Source organism: Quercus lobata, chromosome 2 (assembly GCF_001633185.2).
Source record: "Quercus lobata isolate SW786 chromosome 2, ValleyOak3.0 Primary Assembly, whole genome shotgun sequence".
Lineage (NCBI taxonomy): Eukaryota > Viridiplantae > Streptophyta > Magnoliopsida > Fagales > Fagaceae > Quercus > Quercus lobata.
The window spans coordinates 43481307-43503454 of record NC_044905.1 but is presented as its reverse complement, the minus strand read 5'-3'; the positions used below and the strand labels follow the sequence as shown (position 1 = coordinate 43503454).

The window sequence follows — 22148 nt, the reverse complement described above, 5'->3', positions numbered from 1 at the left end:
GGAAGAATCAAAGGAGGATTTTGGATGTGAATCTCTATAGTTCAAACATTTCCCTAGTTGAAGTGTGTAAGTGCAAGTTAGACTTTGAGGCAACTCAAGTGTACATGAGCTAAATCCAAATGTTACATTTGGGTGTCAAGCAAGAGTATCAAAAATGTCATTTTTAACACTAAAGCATAAAAAGGAAAGGAATGGCAAAACAAAAAAGTAAAGAATGACAAGGGATATACATAAAAAAACCCTGTGAAAGGGATGAAAAACCACAGTGGGTGAAGGATAGAATATCATTCTCCCTTAAAAGCTATGTAATATGTAGAAAGTTTAAGGTTTACACAATATTGTTCTTCCTAAAACCCTACACTTTTTCTACCTTTCTTCCCTACCAGATTTCTTCTTCTGTCTCTTTTTTCTTTACTTAGCAACATTCTCTTCTTATAGTACGAGGAATGTTGTTGGTTGTAAGTGTCTCATTCTCATTCTCTCTTGCAAACCCTAACACAGCTACTAGTACTATTCTATGACTGGAAGAGAGAAAAATTGTTTTTGTCAAGGTAGTGGGCTAAAGGGCAACTCTGTACCATCGTGAAGGACAAATAGAGAGGAGGAGAGGGTAAGCATGAGGCCTGAGGGTATCGCACGTGTCCTTGGCAGTGGTCCAACCTAATACTAACTAATGAAGGGTGTCCTGTAACCTCTGACCAATAAGGGCTGAATTCTCTCTCATGATAGTGTTTGGTGTCCATGCCAGACTATGCATCTCTCTTCCTCCAATGGTTATCACACTGTTGGCTCAAGCCAAAGGCATGGCTCCCCTCACCAAAGTCCTTGCTTTTGTATCTCAAGGTTGTCCATGTGGAGGGCCAAGATGTAGCCAAGTCGGTATACTCACTTGCACCGGCTTGTGTACTGTACAAAGTGTCAATAATTCACTAAAAAAGTCAACCCTACATGAAACCACTCAAACCATACGACCTCACTTAAATCAACCAAAACCATCTACAAAATAGAGTAATCATACAAACATGCACTTTTGATCCCTAATTTTTTGACGCACCTACTTTAGTCCCTGGAAATTGAAAACCATTTCCATTTTGGTCCCTGCCATTATTTTGGTAACAAAAATATCCTACGTGGTAGACAGAGTGTTTTGTTAGCATTTTAGATACTAGTGTGGCCATTAAAATAATATTAAAAAATTTCTTTGTCATTTAGATAATTCTATGTCAGTATTTAAATTAATAAAAAAATCCAAACCAGAAAATTCAAAAAAATTTAAAAAATAAACCTTAAATCTAATGAAATTAGATAATTAAATTAATTTTTTTGGGTTACTTTTCATTATTTTTCACGTAAGAACATTCATGTTCTTCTTTTCCTAGAACATGAACTTTATGGTCTTCCCCAACAAACAATCCGATTTCCAACAAACCCATAACCCAAAAATTTTCTTGGGAAACAAACATACAAAAAACCCAATTTCAGCTATTAAAAAAAAATTAAAAAAAATCATAAATCCCAAAGCCTCCATTTTCTCAAACCCTAGCAAAATCATCAAATCCCAAAGCAACAAAGTACCAAATCAATCCAAAAATACAACCAACCCAAACAAAAAAATATCAAACACTCAAATCCAATACACAAACCTAGAAAATCCTAGCCACCACCACCACTAATCAAACAATAAAACCCACCACCACTACCACCATCCTATCAAACAACCAAACCCACCACCACCAACACTACTAATCAAACAATCAAGAGAGAGAGAACTTAGAGTTTGTGTGGGTTTGGTCTCTTGCTATCTATCTTTAATCTGGTAAGGCTCTAGGCAGCTGGGTTAGTGATTCAAGAAGTGTGGGTCTATTATGTTGGCTGTAAATTTGGTTGATTTCATTTGTGATTTAAGATTGTGAAGGGATAAAAAATAGATGTGCGGGTGCTTAATTAAGTGTTTGTTTCTTAAGAAAAACAGAAGGAAAATGAAATTTTTTTTAAAGAAATGATTTTCATTTTTTTATAAAACTAATTATTTGTTATGGCTTTTAAAAAAAAATTAAAATGCTGATTTGGCATTATAAAATTATTCGCCATGCCAATTTCTAAAATGCCAACAATACACTCCGTCTATCATATAGGATATTTCCGTTAATAAGATGATGATAGGGACCAAAATGGAAATGATTTTCAATTTCTAGGGACTAAAGTAGCTTAAAAAATGTAAGGACCAAAATGGGAATCAGCCCAAAATGTAAGGAGTAAAAGTGTATTTTCGTCTTACATATGAGGTCTTTCACACCTAAAACTTGTTGGGCTACTCTTAATCACCCCAAAAAAAAAACTAGCACAACATTTTAAAAATTAGCACAAAACAAAGTCCAAAACCAGCTTTGGACTAGGTCAATCCAGCCCAAAACTGACCATACCACATTGTGATATGTGGAATATAATTGCACTGCACCGCACATGTAACTGCCAAACTAAGGTGTGGTGTAGTGTAGTGATGGTTTTGGCCAAACTGCACAAGTTAGTTGATAAAAATGGACCCAAACCGCATTGTGAACACCCTTACCTTCAACGGTCGTCATAATATGCATTTGCAATTTTACTTCGTTTGTTTCACTGTAAAATGTTTTATTTTATATTTGAAAGGTGTTTGGTTTGACAGGAAAAAATTTTCAAGCGCACAAACATTGAACCAGCAACCCAACCACCAAATTTTTAGGGCAAAAGGGGAAGCTACTATGTGTTTTTTTATTTTAATAAAAAATAATTAATTAGTTAAATAAATTAATTAATTAATTTAAAAAAAAAAAAAAAAAAAAAAAAAAAAACAAGTTTTAAAAGGATTTTACGGTTAACAAAAAACATTTTCAGGTTTGACTAAATTTTACAATGAAACAAATACAATAAATTGCTAAAAATGTTTTCTATAAAACAAATGGAACTGCTACACTACCTAACCATACGACAATCATGATAGTGTAAAACATAAATTAATAAGTAAATAGTCGTTTAGAGTATACAATTTTTTCTTGATAACTCAACAATTGGGAGAGGGGGGATATGAATCCATTGAAAATGTTAGAAAATGTCAGTTAAGTTACAAGATTCTAAAGGAGTAATATGATTTTATTCAAACAATCATTGCCTTTTTCACTATATTCAAAAACTACAAGTGACAACAGTGTCTAGTTAATAGCAATGTAGTTTATGACGATTGTTCCAATATAGGAGGACTTGTTAAGATATTTGTAGCCGTTTAAGTTTCAACTTTTTTCTTTTTTGTTGAGTAGAAACGATAGTAGACTTTATTAATGAGAATCATGTTGTACAATGGGGAAGAGGAAGGAAGGGCATTCTTCTTACCAAACAATGGCCTCCTCCTCCTTTTCTGCAGTAGTAGCCAAAGCTAAGGCAGCACAATTACCTCATAAAGGTATAATATGAAAAGAAATAAAAGCAATACTACCCTTAATAAGATTGATGTCTTCGAGTATCCAACCGACCTCAAGAGAACAAATTCTATCCGAAATTAACAGGCCCATCAATTCAGCAAAATTGCATTCAACATACAACTTGAAGAAACTTATACTTTGACAAAACAACAAAGCCACTCTCATCATTGAAGCAGCTATGCAAAAAGGATTCAAGTTCTTTTGTTCTCAGCGACATGTTGCCGCTAAGACTTCTCCCTTGCAATTCTGAATAAGCAATCCAACCCCAATAGATGAGTTGTTCCTTGATTGTGAAATGGCCAGACTCAATTTATGGATTGAATCCAAGGGAGGTGGCTACCATTTTGGTAAAAGATGAGTTGGAGCCTCGGTGTTTCTCTACTGAACTTCCACATATTCCAGCCTATATAATTCAGGCCGTGACCACAAATCCTTAAAGGATGGAATTTTTTTTCTCGAAAATCAACTTGTTTTTGCAATTCCATATCATCCAACATGTTGTGCAGAGGGTGTCAAAATATGGACGAGATAATTTCTTAAGAGCAACCTCCAAAGCATCAATGAAGCTAATGTGTTATGGTAGCTTGAGATCATTCCAAAATGGTGTTTGCCCCCAAACAGCCTATGCAAATGAACACCCCCAAAACAGATGGCTACACGTCTCAGCTTCATCGACACATAATGCACAAGAGAAGGAATTAGAAATCTTCTTGTCAAAAAGCTTAGTTTGTGTGGGAAGCGCATCATTGCTTGCTTTCCATATAAATGTATTTGTTAGGGACATACAAGTAATTGGCTAATCCTTTGACAAAACACATTTTACTTGTAATTGGGTAGATCTAGGATAGGTTTAATGCTTCAAGAAAGAAGTGTTCAAGTTTAGTATTAAAGCAATGCAAAATCTGACAAAAAAACAAATGCATTAAAGCTTCACAGCAATTTCAACGGAAAGACTTCTATCGAGATTTAATGTTGAAGCTCGATAGAAGCTCGACAAAAGTTGTACCTGTCGAGAATTACGAAATTAGAAATTCCAGATCTGATTACACGAATATCCTTGAGTATTTGTGTAAGGTTTCTTTTTTCATAACCCTAGACATATATAAGGATTATTTTAAGGGTTATCACACTTAATGCAAAGGTTGTTGCACTAGTTGTTATATGCATGTGTGACCGGAGACAGAATTTGCCCTAGTTCATCATATTCTCTGTAGAAGCTACTGCGTCTTTATGCCAAGGGTTTTGTGACCAACAATCCTTCTCAAGTTGGTGTGTTAGTCACGTATTAGGATTCGTGCATCATTGGTTAGTCATGTACTGGGAGTCGTGCATTGAACGAAGAGATTGCCACTACAAGATAAGTCTAATTGGGTATTAGGGTAAGAGTTCAACTGTAGGTTGGTATTAGGTACTAGGATTCTTTTTACTTGTAATTGCTTGTTTTGATAATAGTCGATTCTCAGGAGTGGTGTCCTTAAATTTACCCGGTGGGGTTTTGCCTCGGTAGTTTTCCCCATTCGTAAACAAATCACCTGTGTCAAATTTATTTTTCTCTGCATTAGACTTAGTTGGTGATTTGCTAGTGCTACCATGCTTATTGCATGTAATTGAATCTAATTAATTCACTTGGATAATTAATTGATTAATTCACCAAAGGGGTTAATATATTTTTGGCCTATCAAGTGGCATCAGAGCAAGCACACTTTGATTAGGTTTAATCTTTGTTGTGTGATCCATTGACCCATCTTTTATTTCAAATACATCTTGCTTTTCTAATCTCTATTTGATTGAGTGTTTTAGAAAATGTAAGTCTAAAAGTTATTTGAAAGTTATCTTAATGGTTGTTGAAAAAGGTCTTAGTGTGAGAAGGAAGAAACTAAACTGCCTCAAAATGAAAATGTGCAAAGGAGTTCATCTAAGAAGGGTAAAAATTAAAGATTTTGTACATAAGTGGCAGATTAGAAAGAAAACCATTCCTACTGATTTGTCAAGCAAGCATGAAGTGTGCTTTATGATGAAGTCTGCATTCAAGGTAATGGACACATGTTTGTGGTACCTTGACAATGGGTGCTCAAGACACATGACTGGAGACCGTTCTTTCTTCAAGGTTTTCGAGTCTAACAAAGATGGAAATGTCACTTTTGGTGATGGGAGCAAATCACAAATAAAAGGGAAAGGAACCATCTCTCTACCTAGAATGCCAAATATTACAAATGTGTTGTATGTAGAAGGTCTAAGAGTGAACTTGTTGAGCATAAGTCAGATATGTGATCAAGAATTCATGGTGCTGTTCTCAAAAGGAAAATGCCTTATGTTGAATGAGTTTGGGAAGAAACTCATAAGCAGAGTCCTTACTCTGGATAACTGATATGGATTAGTACCTGATGCTGATATTGTGTGCAATAGTATTCGTTTGCCAAATGAAAGACTTATTGCACCAAAGGATGGGACATGCTAGTTACAAACATCTGTCAATTATATCTAAGCATGAATCAGTGTTAGGAATACCAAAGCACAACAGGGTTTGCAATGTTGTGTGTGGACCATGTCAACTTGGGAAATAGATGAAAGCAAAACTTCCAAACATTCAGACATCAACTACATCTAGACCTCTGGATCTCATGGGTCCAACTAAAATCAAATCTCTTGGAGGAAAGAGATACATCATGGTTGTAGTAGATGATTTCACCAGGTATACTTGGGTCATTCTTTTAAGATCCAAGTCAGATGCTCCTAAGCACATTGAAGCTTTGTGTACAAGACTGCAAAATGAGAAGAACATGAAGATTGTTTGAATTCGCAGTGATCATGGTAAAGAATTCGAGAACTCATACATGGAATCTTTTTGTACTAGATCTGGTATATCTCAAGAATTTTTTGCTCCCATTACTCCTCAGCAAAATGGTGTAGTAGAAAGAAATAACAGAGTCATTCGGGAGATGGCTAGAGCCATGTTACACAATAAAGATGTGGCTAGAAATTTATGGGGAGAAGCAATTAACACCGCGTGTCATACGATTTAACAGGGTATATTTCAAACTCGGTATAAAGAAGACTCCTTATGAATTGTGAAAGGGAAGAAAGCCAAATGTGAAGTATTTCAGAATCTTTGAAAGTACTTATTTCATCCTCAAGAATAGAGAGACTATAGGAAAGTTTGACTCCCACAGCGATGAAGGAATATTTTTGGGATACTCCTCCATAAGCAAAGTTTATCGGGTGTACAACAAAAGAACCAAGAAAGTGATGGAAACTATCAATATTGTTATTGTTGAAGCTTCAAATTCTGGTTCTGAGAAAATTAGTGAGAAAATACCTAAGGCAAATTCTTCCTTCAGAGCCTAAGGTTGTTCAAGAAGAAGTTGATCAAGAGCTTGTTTCTCCAAGTACTCCAAGTGTTGTAGAAGTCTCAGCAAATATTCCTACATCACCAGAGTCTGAATCTCATGAAGGGAAAGGACCTTCCTCAAGGATCAAGCTAAATCACCTTCCTGAAGTTATTGTGGGAAATATGAATAAACTAACACAAAGAAAGCGTACAGTTGATAAATGTGTCACTAACTTTGTGTCTTATTCTTGCTATTTGTCGTAAGTTGAACCCACCAAGGTTGAGGATGCTCTCTAGGATGAAAGTTGGGTTAAGGCCATGCATGATGAACTGCTCCAGTTTCAAAGGAACGATGTCTGGACCCTAGTACCTAGACTTAAAGGAGAGCACATCATTGGCACAAAGTGGATATTCTGCAATGAAACTGATGAAGAGGGAAATGTGATTCGCAACAAGGCTTGTCTAGTGGCCCAAGGATACTCTCAAGTGGAAGGAGTAGATTTTGATGAAACATTTGCTCCTGTAGCTCTCATAGAATCCATTAGGGTTCTTCTAGCCTTGGCTTATCACTTGAAGTTCAAGCTTTATCAAATGGATCTGAAGACTGCATTCTTGAACAGGTTTCTTAAAGAAGATGTCTATGTTACTCAACCTAAAAGGATTCATTGATCCACATTTTCCGGATCATGTGTTGTACCTCAAGAAGGCTCTCTACGGACTTGCAAGCACCCAGAGCTTGGTATGACTGGCTTACACAATACCTGGTCTCACATGGTTTCACAAGAGAACAAGCTGATCAAACTCTTTTTATCAAAAGGGAGAATGGTGAGTTGATAGTTGCTCAAGTCTATATTGATGATATCATCTTTGGGTCTACAAAGGATGAGCTTGCTCATGACTTTTCGAAGCTTATGCCTGAGTTCTAGATGAGCATGATTAGAGAGTTGAATCACTTCCTTGGATTGCAGATTCGTCAACAAGAGTTAGGTATATTTATATCTCAATGTAAATATGCTAAAATTCTTGTGAAAAAGTTTGGTTTGGAATCTGCTAGTCCTATTAGAACTCCCATTGGTTTCCTTATTAGATGCTAGTTGTTGCCTATAAGTTAGAGTTGGACTCGAAGAAGGATTCTCAATAATTAAACAAGTCCTAGTTAGAATACAATCCCCACAAGCATGATCCTGTTTAACCGAGGAAACTTATTCTAAAGGATTTGCAATCTCTAATATCTATGGATTGTTGGGTGGATTCGATTTTGAAAATAAAGAAGAATCTAGAACTTTGGTAGGGGTGGTTTCAAATGCAACAATATCCCACTCCAAATTTGAATTTTGAATAGGACTCAAAAAGTTCGAAAAATTCGGCCCTGTCAATTGTTTTGGGTTTTCTAGTTGTTCCTGAATAGTTTCAATGTTAGCTCTTGCGGTCATCAAAACAATTGAAGGTTGATGGTGAATGATAAGTTGTCGAGCAACCTCATCGCCTTCATCAGACCCTTGAGCGTCCTCCTTATCATCCTCACTAAGTTTGGACTGGCCAGGGCTTCCTTTTCTTTGTGCAGTTTTTGGAGCAACTGCACACATCCAAGGACCAAATTGAAGTTCACCCTCATTTGTTGAAAGACAGCCTTTATGTGTACCTTTTGACACTCCCGATCTTGATGACCAAGTATACCACATCCATAAGGTGGGAAGCCTTTCCTACTTAAAGAAAACCCAACATTCTTCCGCTCCTTCAACGTGAATCATTTTTCCTCTCATAAGAGGTTTGGTGACGTCAATATCCACCTAAATCCTAAGGAAAGGATGCCAAGCTAAACCACTTTTTGGAGCATCAATCAAAATTGGCACACCAATCTCATCGGCAATCCTAGTACCAATGACGGAACTCATACTTTTGATGGGGATATTGAAAACCCGGATCCAAAAAGAGGAGTATTGGAAGGAAACATTACCTGGACTGAGATCACCATTGAATTGCTTCATTAAAATCAATCTCTTGTCAAAGGACCAAGGACTTCTATCTAAGACCTCGGTCATGTCTTCTTCACTTGTAAAATAGCCAAAAGGAGATTATTGCCAACCTCTTTAGTAGTAACACCATGTGACCCCTACCAAAGTTTCTGGATTGTAGATTTAAACACCTCCCTATTCAATTCTTTATTGATTTGTAACTTGAATAAGATAATGAATTTTGCTTGATGTTTAGATTTGATACATCTTGGGAGCTCACGGCCAAAACACCTTTTTCCTCTTCCGATAGCTTAAACTTTTTCCACATCTCCTCCATCACCATATCCATTGGGAAAGAAATTGTAGTAACAGAGTGAAAGAAAGAATTAATAGAAAGGAATTGCAAGACCAGAAAGGATAAGAAGAGAAGAAAGTAAGAGAAGAGAATCCCCTACTACAGTCAACAATGCAGACCGGAGGGGTTTAGATCTTGCGTTAGGGAACGCAAGTTTGTTCCTTTTACTTTCCAAGACTATAGAGAGCCAAGGAAAGAAAAGTTTACAATTGATAACATTTAAGTTACAACTTAAAGCACCAATATGAGAGAGAGAGCTTAACACCTTTTTTGTATTTTTGGCAAAATTATTTATTACAAGGAGAAGAGGACATGAGGAAGCCCCATATCCATCTTAAAAAAAGTACTTTTAAAAAGGTTGTCCTCTAATTTACGATCCAAGATTACAGAGTATAATTTTGTCCAATATATCAGAATTATTATAAAGCAGAGAGCAATATCTACAGATGAATTGAACATACACTTGTCACCCCCCAAGTTCAAACAAGAACAATGGGATCAAGCACAACTCTAAAATGTATTGAACAAACTATACAATAACTCTGCATAAAAGCCTTGCCACTTCCGATGAAAATACATAAAAACTGCACACATGTATATAATATATATCATACTCACAGTAGTACTAAAACACACTATCTGCAATTCCTCATCAGATGGGATTTGGGGCTTGAAAAGCTTTTAGCACTTGTGTTCTCAGGAAATTTCTTGTTGTCTGTACCCTTCCCAGGCGTCCCACATCCACTGAAATCAAGAACACGTTGCTCCGTCTGTGTGTTTACAAAACAAATATATATATATATATATAATAAATGTAAGGAATTGGAAATAGGAAACAACATGAAAAGGAAGGGCAGGCACGGCAGTTTATACTAAAACCTGCTCTACTAACTGATCCAAGGCACTCAATTTAGAAGGGGGTGTCTGCAAATATGGTTCAAATAACATCCTGTAATAATTGTGAGGAATGTCCATTTTATTTTGACCAGAATTAATCCAGCACACATTAGTCGAAATGCCAATGGAAAAGACTTGTACACAACAAGGTATAAAAGCTACAAAAGAAGTGCTGATGGTAAATAAAGGAGCCCACACACACATGCACACGCACACGCACACTGCATTCCTTAGAAATGTTCCTTACCAAGAAACCAGGAGGCATATTCTCCTGGTTGTTATGAAGAAAACAATTGTCCAGGTCAGATAAATTCTTGTCGCTGGAGCAAAATGTCTTTGAGGGCATTTCAGGATCATCATTTGTCAAAACATCCAAGGCATTGGCATATGTAGCTGCAGTATCCTCACTTAGGTGTCTCATCAACCCAATGGCATCATAGCACCTCATCCCAGGGCTCAAGAAGTATCCCAAATCCTGCTGAGGTAATTTAATATGCCATACAGTTTACAGTCAGAAAATACAACACAAACAAGCATGACAAAAACAAAAAAACCAAAAAATAAAAAATAAAAATAAAAATAAATAAAAACCCCATAAATTTACACAAAAAGTTACATTTTCTTTAATCAGGTGATCAGAATTCTCAACAATGAGATCCGTAGTTCTGACCACTTTAATATTTTTTTCCCCTTTTTTTTCTCTTTTGGTAAAGTATGCTATTCACAACTCATATAGAATATGCATGTGCCATGTGATATTCAGATCATGCGTTGTGGTAAGAATATACTCATCAAACTGCATGAGCAAGAGATTCATGAGTAAAACAGATTTTTTAAAAAAAAATTGTTTCTTGGCCTGAAGTAAGCTGTTCCAAAACCAAGAAATTAGACCGGTAGATTCAGTGATTTGAGCGATTTTTGAACTTTTTTTTTTCCAATAAAATTTACAAAAGCGTTCCCATCCCAGTCAAGTTTTAGTCCAAATGACAACAATCTACTTTGCATTAGAGGTGCCCGATCATATAAATCTACATTAATTTTTTTCAAGATTTCATTCTCTGATTCTTTGGCTTTAGTTGCAAGGATTCCAATTTCAAGATTTTGGCCATATATGTTGTGCTCCAAATTTTATGAGAAGCTAGGATTTATGGCTACAAGTTTGCTTAGTTCTCAGTGTACAGCTTGATGTCCACAGGGCTTAAAACAATTGTGCATTATAGGTTCTCAGATGTTATTTAACATCTTCTCAAAAAAAGAAAAAAAAAGAAGTTATTTAACATGTTACCAAAATTCAGAAAACAAAAAGGGAATGAGGGAGGGGAGGGGAGTGTATGAGCAACTATTGGGCTTTAAATTACCTCAAGTGTCATGTCTGCATCAACTCTTGGTGGGAGAAAAGTACTTAAAAACCAAGGAGACTTCCATGCTGATGGAGATTCAATTCCTCTTTTTCTATCTGGAGTCTCATCAAATCTAAAAATTGAGGAATAGAAAATAGTAAAGAACAAAGAAATCTGATCAGGATCTCAGAATGTAACAAAGAAGAAATTTGTGCTGACAGAACTACAGGTTTACTCAAAAAGAGATAATAGAGCACATTGACTAATTTCAAGACTTTCAACCAATGAGACTCAAAAATCCATAGTCACAGAATGTTAGGGTTCTCTATTGTTCAACACTAGTGCAATGATTTTATAAAAGAATAAAAAATAGAAAATTAAAGGGTACAACAAATTGAGATTACATGCATACATATAAGCAAAAATACATATGGGCTTAAAAGATATACCCAAAATTAAATAAACTATATGTGAACAAGTTAAGATGGCAAGTCCTGCTCCATGCTTGATGTCAAAGTTCATGAAAATGTAATTCATGTAGATTTTCATGACCATACATGTGCAATCACTTTTCTTCTTATGAAAGTGGACGGCAATTGCTCCAAAACTGTTTCACTAATATGTGCTTTGTATGGTTCATCAAAAAAATATGTGCTTTGTATGTTACAACAGCTAGAAAGGAAGCTAACCGAATTGCTTAATTTTACTCGTTATGCATATATCCAAAAAACCTATAACAATGTGCTCTGCTTGATTAAGAAAATTTCAGAAAGTACAAGTTTCTGAATTCTGCAACAATGATTTATCATTGCCTTGTATCTAATAATGGATCAAAGAATAAATGATATATAAAATATCGGTCCTATGAAAAGCCATAAGAATGTAACTTACATGCTAAAGCTTTGAATATCAGCATCGTTCCCATAATTTCCACTGGTTTCTAGAGGCATTAATGATGGTGCACATTCTGAAGATGTAGCTGGAACTATACACTTTTCATTTTTCAGAGAGGATGACTCTATATTGTCACCCTGGTATGACTTGGTGTCCAACCTTATAACATATTGGCCTTTGGGACTCAAAATTGCCATACTCAAGGCTCTAGTTGTTTGATGTTCATCTGTATCCGGAGAAAAGACCAGCTGATCATCTAAATTACGCTCAACAAGCAGTCCTGTAGGCTGTAGAAGCATTAAAATGATCCATATAAACCAGGAAGTTAGTAAACAAAACAAACATGGATCAACAACTAAGAGATGTCGCAGACCAGAAGCTAACCATTTGGTGATTTGAAACCTACATGTTTCTATAATACAAGTGAAAATTAAATTTGCATGGTATTTTATTTCATACTCAAAAGTTATAGGATCAATTGATAATTAATAGTACCATATGATGCACAAAAGAGTTTCTCCACTTAAGTTATACAAGAGAATGTACAAAATTGTAAAAAAAAAAAAATAGTATCTTACATAATGTGGGCTAAGAAAAACACCACTAGGATCAGGAACAGGATAAAGTGGAAACTGTGCCAAACGCCAAAGGTTTCACAGTTCAAGGCTAAACACCAAATAGTATAAACACCACTAGGATCAAGCTCTTCCAAAAACATTTAACTATTCTTGGAATTGCATCTAACTAAAAAACAAATTTGTAGTAAAAAAAAAAAGACCCTAATGCAATGAAAAAAAAAATGATAAAACAACTCATGATTAAATTATCCAAAACAAAAACTAATGATTATGAAAGTTGTGTCAGCATCTACCTTGGCCTTAGGATCAATATTCAAGGTACCCTTCTTAATCTTCTCTAGAGAATTAGTGATTCCAACATCTTTCTCTAATATTCTATTTTCCTTTGCAATGCTCTCTTTATTCTCCTCAAAAGCATGGTCTGTGTTAGCTTTATCATGCATTGATTCTGCAGTGTTCACTTTCTGGTCAACTACACAATCGAGCATCTCCTCAATAGAAGATATGGACATTGCCAAAGCCCCATTCTCATCTAAAATAGATTCCAGGGAAGAAAAAGGACTTGTCAAGCTAAATTTCTTCATGTTTTTGTCCTTTCCCAGTTTTTTGTCTCCCTTTGTTTCTTCAACTGGTGACAAGAAATCACGCAGTCTCTTTTTCATGATGGTTGGCGTACATGTAAAGCTCTTACTGGCATTCTTTAATATAGCTTCTGGAGTACTTTTGTGACTTGGTGAATCCCATAAGCTGCATGGTGAGGACAAGTTCATTGGACGCATGAGTAGTTGGCGAATCCCAAGAGGGCTATATGCTTGCTGTATATCACCACCAGATGCTATGGGATCAAAGTTGAGAGAAGGAATATCTAAGCTTGGAAAACAAGGAGGCTCATAACACAGAGATCCTGAACCCCTTCTGTCTTTATATGCAGTAGCTCCATTCTCATCCATTGAGGGAAGGAGTTGCATAGAATCTGAGTTCACTGAACCAAACAAATCTGCAGGAGCCAGCTTTGAAGTAACCATTGCTTCATCTGACTTTGAAATTTGTTTTGCATTCTCATCATTGGAGGAAAATTTTCGCATAGAATCTGAGACCACTGCACTAAAAATATCAACAGGAACGAGTTTTGGATTATTCTTTGCCTCATCTATTTTCATAGGGTCATCTTTTTCATCTAAATCAATATCAGGAGAATCAACATAGATGAAGTCATCTCTTGAACTTGTAATGGCCTCGAATTCTGAAGTTCCTCCTTGTACATCCTTTAGAGGGTCACATGACTCCATAGCAAAAATTCTGGTGTTTGCAGAGTTCTGAGATTCAGATTGGCAAATCACTGAATTTTTTCCCACATCCAGGTTATTTGATCGTTCTGTCACATTGCCATCAAAAAATAATCCAGGAATTCTTGTATCTGAGAATGTATTCTCAAAAAAATCACTCTCAGATATCAATAGGTTCATGTTTTCCATTGTAGCAGAAGTGTTGAATCCCACAGAACTCCGTGATAGAATAGAATGTTTGTCACAGATTTCATTTACACAATTGCTATGTTCAGATGTTCCAAAACCTGATGATTCATGCAAGTCATCCACAAAGATGTTGGGCAGATTATGGGAACTAAAGTGGTAATCCTCATGTCCAGGAGTTTCAGCTTCCAGTAATGAATATTTCTCCATAGTATGCCCCTTTCTACAACCTGTTTCCGCAGTCCTAAGATTCCGCGCTGCATTTTCTGTTCCAGAATCAAATTGAGAGCAAATGACAGCTATTGATCCTTGACTACAATCTGAATTTTCATCTTCAACCATATCTACTTGACACTGCTGCACACCCACAGAGGATGAACTTGGATTTCCTACATAAGGCAGACCTTGAAACTGTTCAAGTAATCCTGATGCCAAATAAGATTGCAATTTCTTTTTCACAGAGCTGTTCCAGTGATTTTTTATTGCATTATCCGTCCTGATGCAAACAAGCACAATGATGTTTCAGAACCATTCTCATTTTTGTCAACATATATTTCTGAATTCATCGTAATATATATGCAATCTAAATTTACCTTCAGTTGTGATAAAGTAGCAACACATTTCCACATAGATACAATGAAAATGTATTAAGCATTATGATTATCTAAAGAGATGCCTACCTTCCAGGCAAGAATTTTGATAACTCAGCCCACTTGTTCCCATAAATTTGATGAGCACGAATTAGAGCCAGCTCCTCTTCCTCTGTCCACGGTTCCTTGCTTATGTTAGGATTAAGATGGTTATGCCACCTGAAAAAGAAAAAAGAAAAAGGATTATATAAAACTAACCTACAATGGAGCACTGATTAAGGCCTATGCTTCAGTTGTTCTCCTAAACTAGTAGCTTCTTCTGTTATGATAATGGATTAGTTTGAAGTATTCGACTTTTATGCTTCTGTATGCTGGGTGTAAATAAGCCTTCATGAAAGAGTTCCATTATACATAGTTCACTTATATTAAGATTATGTCATGAAAAAGACATATAAAAGGAAGCAACCTAGTATAATTCAATTCTTGCAAACATGAAGATAAAAATGTGCTAATGAAGGTCCTTACCTTAAAGATTTCGAAGAGAATGAGTAAAATGAATGAGCAAATTAATGATCATACCTTTCTCGACACTGCTTTCCAATACGTCCAGGCAATGCTTCTGCAATGGTTGACCACTTCTTTGACCCATATCTATTCACCAACTCGATTATTTTTTCATCCTCCTGTTTATGATGCAATGAAATCAGCCACTTATACAGTGTCACTATCTACAAACGAGCACTTTGAAGGTGGAACTGTAAAGCATTCTGACAATGTCGAAAGTAACTCACCTCTTTAGACCATGGACCTTTGAAGAGTTCAGGATTCAAGACCTTCTGCCACCTGTGCAGGCACTGCACATCTGTCCGATCTTTAAAACATTCCGCTGCATATTACACAATATCTCGCATGAAAAAATTATCTTTGCAATGGAACTATCTTTACATTAAAATTCAATGGCTAAGAAAGCTCCACTTCGTTTATCAGGGAAAGAAAATAACATATATTTGAATTTTATTTCGAGCTTCTTCGAGTTGATTATTTAAATTTATCAGAAGCAGTGGCAAAAGAGAGATAATTAATGGATGTGAAAGCATAAAAGTGAGGAAGTGAGAACAAGCAACATTTACAAGAGTGTTGTCATGTTTCATATTACCTATTCTCTTCCAACTTTTTCCTTTATAATGTTCAACTGCCCTCCGCAATAGCTCATCCTGAATATAAAGATACAAACCGTTGTGATAAGTTGCTTATAAACGAAAGGATACATGTAAACCAAAATTTTCATCCCAAAAGTACCTCTTCGGCAGTCCATTTTCCCATTGTTGAGCGTCTTGTGGGGCCACTAGTCCTCCTAAAATACACATTTTTAGTACTCCATAAGAACCAATTTCTAAAACAAATGAAGCAATTCATTTCCTAGAGAGAAAGAGGGACATACAAGCACTAGAAAGACGAGTATATTTCAATACCTAAACCCTCCCAATTAAAAAGTAATAAGAAAATGTAAATTTAATCATTTAAACCATAGTTTAACACTCACTTCACATGTGGGTCCATACTCCCAATTAAAAAGTTCTCAAGTCAAAATCACTTACTTTGAGACCATAATAAACGAGTCCAAATCTTCTGTCCCACACTTCCTGCTCCACTATATACTCCACAAATAAAAACATGCCACATGTCCATCTAATTTATTAAATGTTAAATTTATGCTTTCTATCATTTCAATTACCTAAATATGATGGGTTATTTATTTATCTATTTTAGGAAATTGAAATAATAAAAGGCATAAAATTAGCATTTAATAAATTAGAAGAACATGTGGCATGTTTTTATTTGTGGAGTATATAGTGGAGGAAGAGGAGTGGGATAGAAGATTTGAACTCATAATAAACTACCACTAACCCGAAAAAACTTAAGCCAATAAAAAGGAGTGAATTTAATTTAATCATTTAACCATTATACTTACAATTATAACATGGGTTACAAAACTACAAACTACAAAATTGATTAGGGAACAGTTTAAATTACCCAATAATAGGCCTCATTTTCTGAGAAGCATCAGTTTCTCGACCAGGGGCAGTAGTAACAGGAGGTCGAACTCGCTTACAACTTGTAGTGCTAAACCTTGACATTGTTCTTTCCAAATGAAAGAGTGAAACCAATCCCCAAGAACATTATAATCCTTTCTAGAAGGTTCTAGTTGTGCAAACACCGTGACCAAATCACAGGCTGAAATGGGCAATGAAAAAGCAATTAACTTGGTTAATCAAAACAACCAAAAGTAATTCTTTGTTGAAATTAAGAACCCTAAGTAATTTGACTTGGTTAGTAAAGTTTAAACAGAAAATCCAAATTCTCAAATGAAATAGAAGAATTTCAAAGGAAATGACTTTAATTTTTTTTTAAGTGACGGAAATGAAATGCAACTTCCAAAATTCAAATTCCCAAAAGAATTGGTACGGTATATACTCACCGAACAGTGTTTCAGAATACACAGAGAGACAGAGAGTAATTGTGCCTTTGGGTGCAATTTGCAGATCCTATCGACGAAACGGTGAAGAAGGACCTGCAAATGCACTAATAGTTCTTCACTGTGAGAGAGAGAGAGAGAGAGAAACGGTCGAGAAGAATTTGAAAAATGGAAGTATATGATGATGATGAAGGAGAACTTATATATGTGGGTTAAATGTCGAGCAAGTTGCGCAGCATCGAACGGTGGAAAATCGAGGGTGAAGTCTGGAGTCAAAGATGACTCCTACCCTTATATTTTAAATCATAACGGCTCCTTCACCGGCCTTAGCCGGTAATGTATGTTTTCTATTTTCTTTTCTTATGTTTTTTTGGGGGGTTTAACCTCTCACTTAAATCCCTTCATTAGTAATTGAGATTCAATTTTTTTGAGTATCTTTTCACTTATATTCTTACTAAAGTAATTGAGATTCGATGACGACAAAAACACTTTACTGATTAACATAATCAATTACTACAATTTTTTTATTTGGTATAAAATTGGGTCTAATTTACATTTACACCATTTCATCAAGCCAAAAAGTATCATAATTGACCCCAAGAAGTTGGCTTAGTGATTCCAAAGAGCACTCACAGTAGTGTTGCTAAAAAGCCATATTGGTATATTTTAATTCCTCACACACAAAAAACTTGCTCCAATAGTGGAGCTATTCTTTTTTTTTTAGATGACTTGCTACAGTGCACATCTATAGATAGACGTACACTATAGCTTAGAGTTAAATATATATATATATATATATATATATATATTAATTTTTTATTCTTGCCCCCATTAAAATATTAGTTCTCTCTCTCTCTCTCTCAACTTCCTCTCATTGCTGCCAACCCACCCCCACGCTACCGACCCACGCCATTAGCTCACGTCGTAGACCCCGCCGCCGATCCATGTCACCAACCCATCTTGCCCTAACTTGGTTTTTTTTTTTTTTTGCTGTGGTGTGGTGGTGGTTGCGGTTGTGTGGGTAGATCAACGTCGGTGGGTGGCTGGGTTCGTCAACATCAGTGGGCTGTGGTTGGCTTTGTCGACATCAATGGGTGGCTCGGGTGGGTTTCGTGGTGGTGGGTGTGGGTGTTGCCACCGATCAGCCTCAAACCCACGCCGCCATCTGCCTTAGACCCACGTCGCCGATCAGAGTGCTTGCTCGCCGATTGGGTGGGTTTCTGGTATTTTTTATTTTGTTTGGTCTAGGTTGAGGAAAAAAATTGGAGATTTGGGGTTTTTTTTTTTTTTTTTTTTTATATATATATATATATATCTGCTGTGGACTGGTGGTGGTGGTGGTGGTGGTGGTGTTGTTGGTGTTGGTAGTGGTTGTGGCTGTGGCTGTGGCTGTGGCTGTGGCTAATGGTAGAGGTGGTTGTGGCTGGTGCTGTGTATGTTTTTTTGGGTAGTGAGATATATTATTTTATTGTGATGTTTATATTATTTTATTGTATTGAAAGATAAAATAGATTCACTGCTGCAGCATGTGTGTAGATAAAATAGATAAAGTAACTTTTGGTGAAGCTAAAAAGCTAAATTTTTAGCTCCACTGCTGTGGATGCTCTAATACCTTATGATATCCATAAGATTCTGGGATTGAAATTTCTTACCAGCATCTTGGGGCTCCCGTGGGATTCATTCTTCTCTGTAATAATCTGGTGTGATGGGGGGACTACATACACTTAAGGGAATAGTCAGATATTCGAAAAGGTCTAGAAAAGTTTAAAAATAATCTCGTTTGTCAAAAAAAAAAAAATCATAATTATTTCAATTGTTTTCTATCTTAAAGCTTGGACAAAGAAAAGTTTAAATCCAGTGATCTTTTAACAACAGAAAAATTTGCACCCACTAATAGTTTGTCTTTATGTTGTACTAATTCCTCTCTTCCTTTTTCATTTGGGAGGTTTGATTCAGAAATGTATCCTTTGTTGCTTATTAATGAAAATTTTCATTTAGCCAAAAAAATAATAAAAATGAAATCCTGTCGAGGACTTTGCAAACAATTTCTTCATGAACATGTTGTCTACAATTCAGTTTTGCCAAATTAGAACAGGTAGCTATAATAGTGGTTAATTTTAAGCAATTTGGACAAAAAGCTTTGGACTCTAGCATATATGAATATATTTTGTTGAACTTCCAGTATATTTGCACGAGTTAGCGACTAGTATACTATAAAACTGAAGCCTTTGACCAATATTTAACTTTTTTTAGAGTTACCACATTTTTACACATCAGCATTATTTAAAAAAAGAAAAAACTATTTCTAACTAAATTGTGAAAATCAAACCCAATGCCAAAAAAAAAATCATCAAACCCAATACCCAAAACCTCAGTAATTTCCACATAAAACCTCTGATGGTGAGCTGATTTAAGTCAGATTCGTCCATGTTAGCCATCCATAACTAGACCACGTCCAGACCACAAGGGGGACCAATGAAGAGAATCTTAAAAATGAATAAGGTTCAACTACAAAATTATGATCATCCATGATAACCTGATCGTCCATGTCATACGGGGCTACAAACGATTGAGTAACACTTAGTAAATTTTTGGGTGTTTTTCTACAAGTTCTATGTAACTAGACCACGATCTATTGTTCCAAAACATGGGAAAAGTTCCTCATAATTTGCTCCATTTTCTCCATTAACTTCACACATCTCCCATGATGATAGTGGATCCGAACAAGTAGACCCACTTAAAACTCTTTATAAAAGGATCAAGTCTCATTCTACCGAGGTAAGTTCTACTATTCATAATTCACCATCCTTGTGTTCTAGAGAGAAAACTAACTTAATCATTCGGAGGGTCCTTAGTCGGTTCACATCGGTCACCCTTGACATTCTTTTTCTCTTCAGGTACTCAAACCATCACCGTAGTTCGGAGTATTCAGCCTATTGATTTTCATGCATCATCAACCTCAATATTTATTTTTTTAGAAAAAACTATTTTTTTTTCTTATTTCTTTGCTTTATTTCTGTCCGACTATTCGTGTAAAGCTTCTCTCAATCTCTCGATTATTGTCGTTCGTTTGGGGAGAGAAAAACAAAACCCATATTTCTCAGGTTTACTTTCCCTCATTGTAGTCTAAACTATATCCCTCACGATCCCAGTTTTTGGCCAATATCTTCGGGCTAAAAGATGACCACTTGGGACCAATGCCCAGTTTTGATCTTTTCTTGGAGATTATGAGAAGAAAGAGACAGATTTTACAAATAAGATAACCAAAAATTATCCCACAATAATGGTTAATACAAGGAATTTCTGGTTCCAACAAATGCCAACCCGATCCGATGTTTCGGGCGAGATTTTGGTGTTCTGGACGAAATTGATGTTCCGGACCGAAATTCCCTTTCGTCTTTGTTTGAAGCTGAGAAAAAAAAAATGATGGATTTGAACCCTTCTTTGTTCTATGTTCTAATTGTTTCTCTTATGCAAACATAGGAGGAGAGAAAATAAGATAATGAACAAGATGAAGAAAAACATTGAAGCATAGAGAGGTGAGGAAGGAGAAGGGAGGATTAAGTGTCCGTTTGGCAAAAATTATTTTTGTCAACTTATTTACTATTCAACTTATTTTTGTTACTATTCATGAGCCTCACTGCACTTTTTGATACTATTCATAGGTCCCATCGTATTATTTTAGCAAACTTTTACTTTTATTTACAATACGTTCAGCAAAAAGTTTTCAGTTTCAGCAAAATAAGCAGATTCCAAATAGATCATTGGAAAAGGCAAGAAGGCAATCATGTGGGAATATAAAAAGTGGGCCAGTAGGAAACTTCCAAGAAGGTTCATATTTTTCATTTACCCAACATGTTTTGCTTATTTACCAAAGGACCATACGGGATTTTTTTTTTTTTTTTAAATTAAAAACTATTTTCTTTTTGCATTTCCTGTTTTTAACTTTATTTAATGTAGGACTCTTATATACAATAAAGTTAAAAACAAAGTAGAAGTCGTAAATATAATACTTGGTATAATCTTATAAGTTTTTTTTTTTTTTTTTTTTTTGAAATATAAAGCAATTTGTAGTTCTTAGTTTTGTATATTATGTCAAATTTATTATTTTCTCTAATGATTTACTAATTCTTTAACATACATCATTATTGTAAGTGATTTTTCACCTTATTAATGATTTTGTTAACTAAACATTTATTGAAAATTTTTGGATAATTTGTGTTGAAAATTATGTTATATGTTTCTTTAGTATAGAAAAAGTGGTGCATGGTATACAAATTACATTATATTGATGCAAAATTGTCTTTTTATAGATGAAACCATAATTTATATGATTATTTAATATATAAATTTACTATCAATGTATTTTTTTTTTTTTTTCAATAGTGTCTATAAGGTGTTTGACAATAGGTCTCAGTGAGGATTCTGGGTATGGAGTGAAACTATGGAGGATTGTTTGGTGAATATGATGGGACATTAATTAAGAAATAATTGGATACCTGAAGAACAAAAATGTAAAGAATCTATAGAGAGCACCGGTGGGGTGCTAGCCAAAAACCCTTAGAAAATTAAGTCAGTAATGGAAGAATCTCAAGGACACAAGAGCTAAGAGAATTTCAATGTACCCTAGGTATGAGGAGGCTTGGTGCTTATATAGTGGCAGAGGGCTGACCCCAAGATCCCATGAACGTAGGATTTTTTCTTGTATGGAGGATACAGAGTTAATGCTCCAAGATCTCAAGGCCTTACTTCCCATATTGGGAAGACACAAACATGGATTAGAGTCTTTAGGCATGGTGTGCAAGTTA

At 35.5% G+C, this 22148-nt stretch overlaps 1 protein-coding gene across 1 annotated transcript; it reads right to left on the bottom strand.

Annotated features, from left to right (window-relative positions):
* Window positions 1-9646: 9646 nt before the first annotated feature.
* Window positions 9647-17053, bottom strand: LOC115975675 (transcription factor MYB3R-4-like). Its single transcript, XM_031096558.1, has 11 exons — window positions 16899-17053; window positions 16164-16218; window positions 16021-16078; window positions 15656-15750; window positions 15444-15547; window positions 14955-15083; window positions 13096-14770; window positions 12222-12511; window positions 11349-11463; window positions 10238-10465; window positions 9647-9863 (listed from the first exon to the last, which is right to left on the bottom strand). Exons 1-11 carry the CDS (start codon window positions 17000-17002, stop codon window positions 9729-9731), a joined length of 2988 nt encoding a protein of 995 aa, XP_030952418.1. The 5' UTR covers window positions 17003-17053; the 3' UTR covers window positions 9647-9728.
* Between the last annotated feature and the right edge of the window lie 5095 nt (window positions 17054-22148).

Coding starts and splice junctions, on each gene's coding strand:
- LOC115975675 (XM_031096558.1), bottom strand. CDS start 17,002: ATGTCAAGGTTTAGCACTACAAGTTGTAAGCGAGTTCGACCTCCTGTT. Junction 15,548..15,655: donor AAGGTCCATGGTCTAAAGAG/GTGAGTTACTTT, acceptor CATCATAAACAG/GAGGATGAAAAAATAATCGA. Junction 12,512..13,095: donor ATATTGATCCTAAGGCCAAG/GTAGATGCTGAC, acceptor ATGCTTCTACAG/CCTACAGGACTGCTTGTTGA.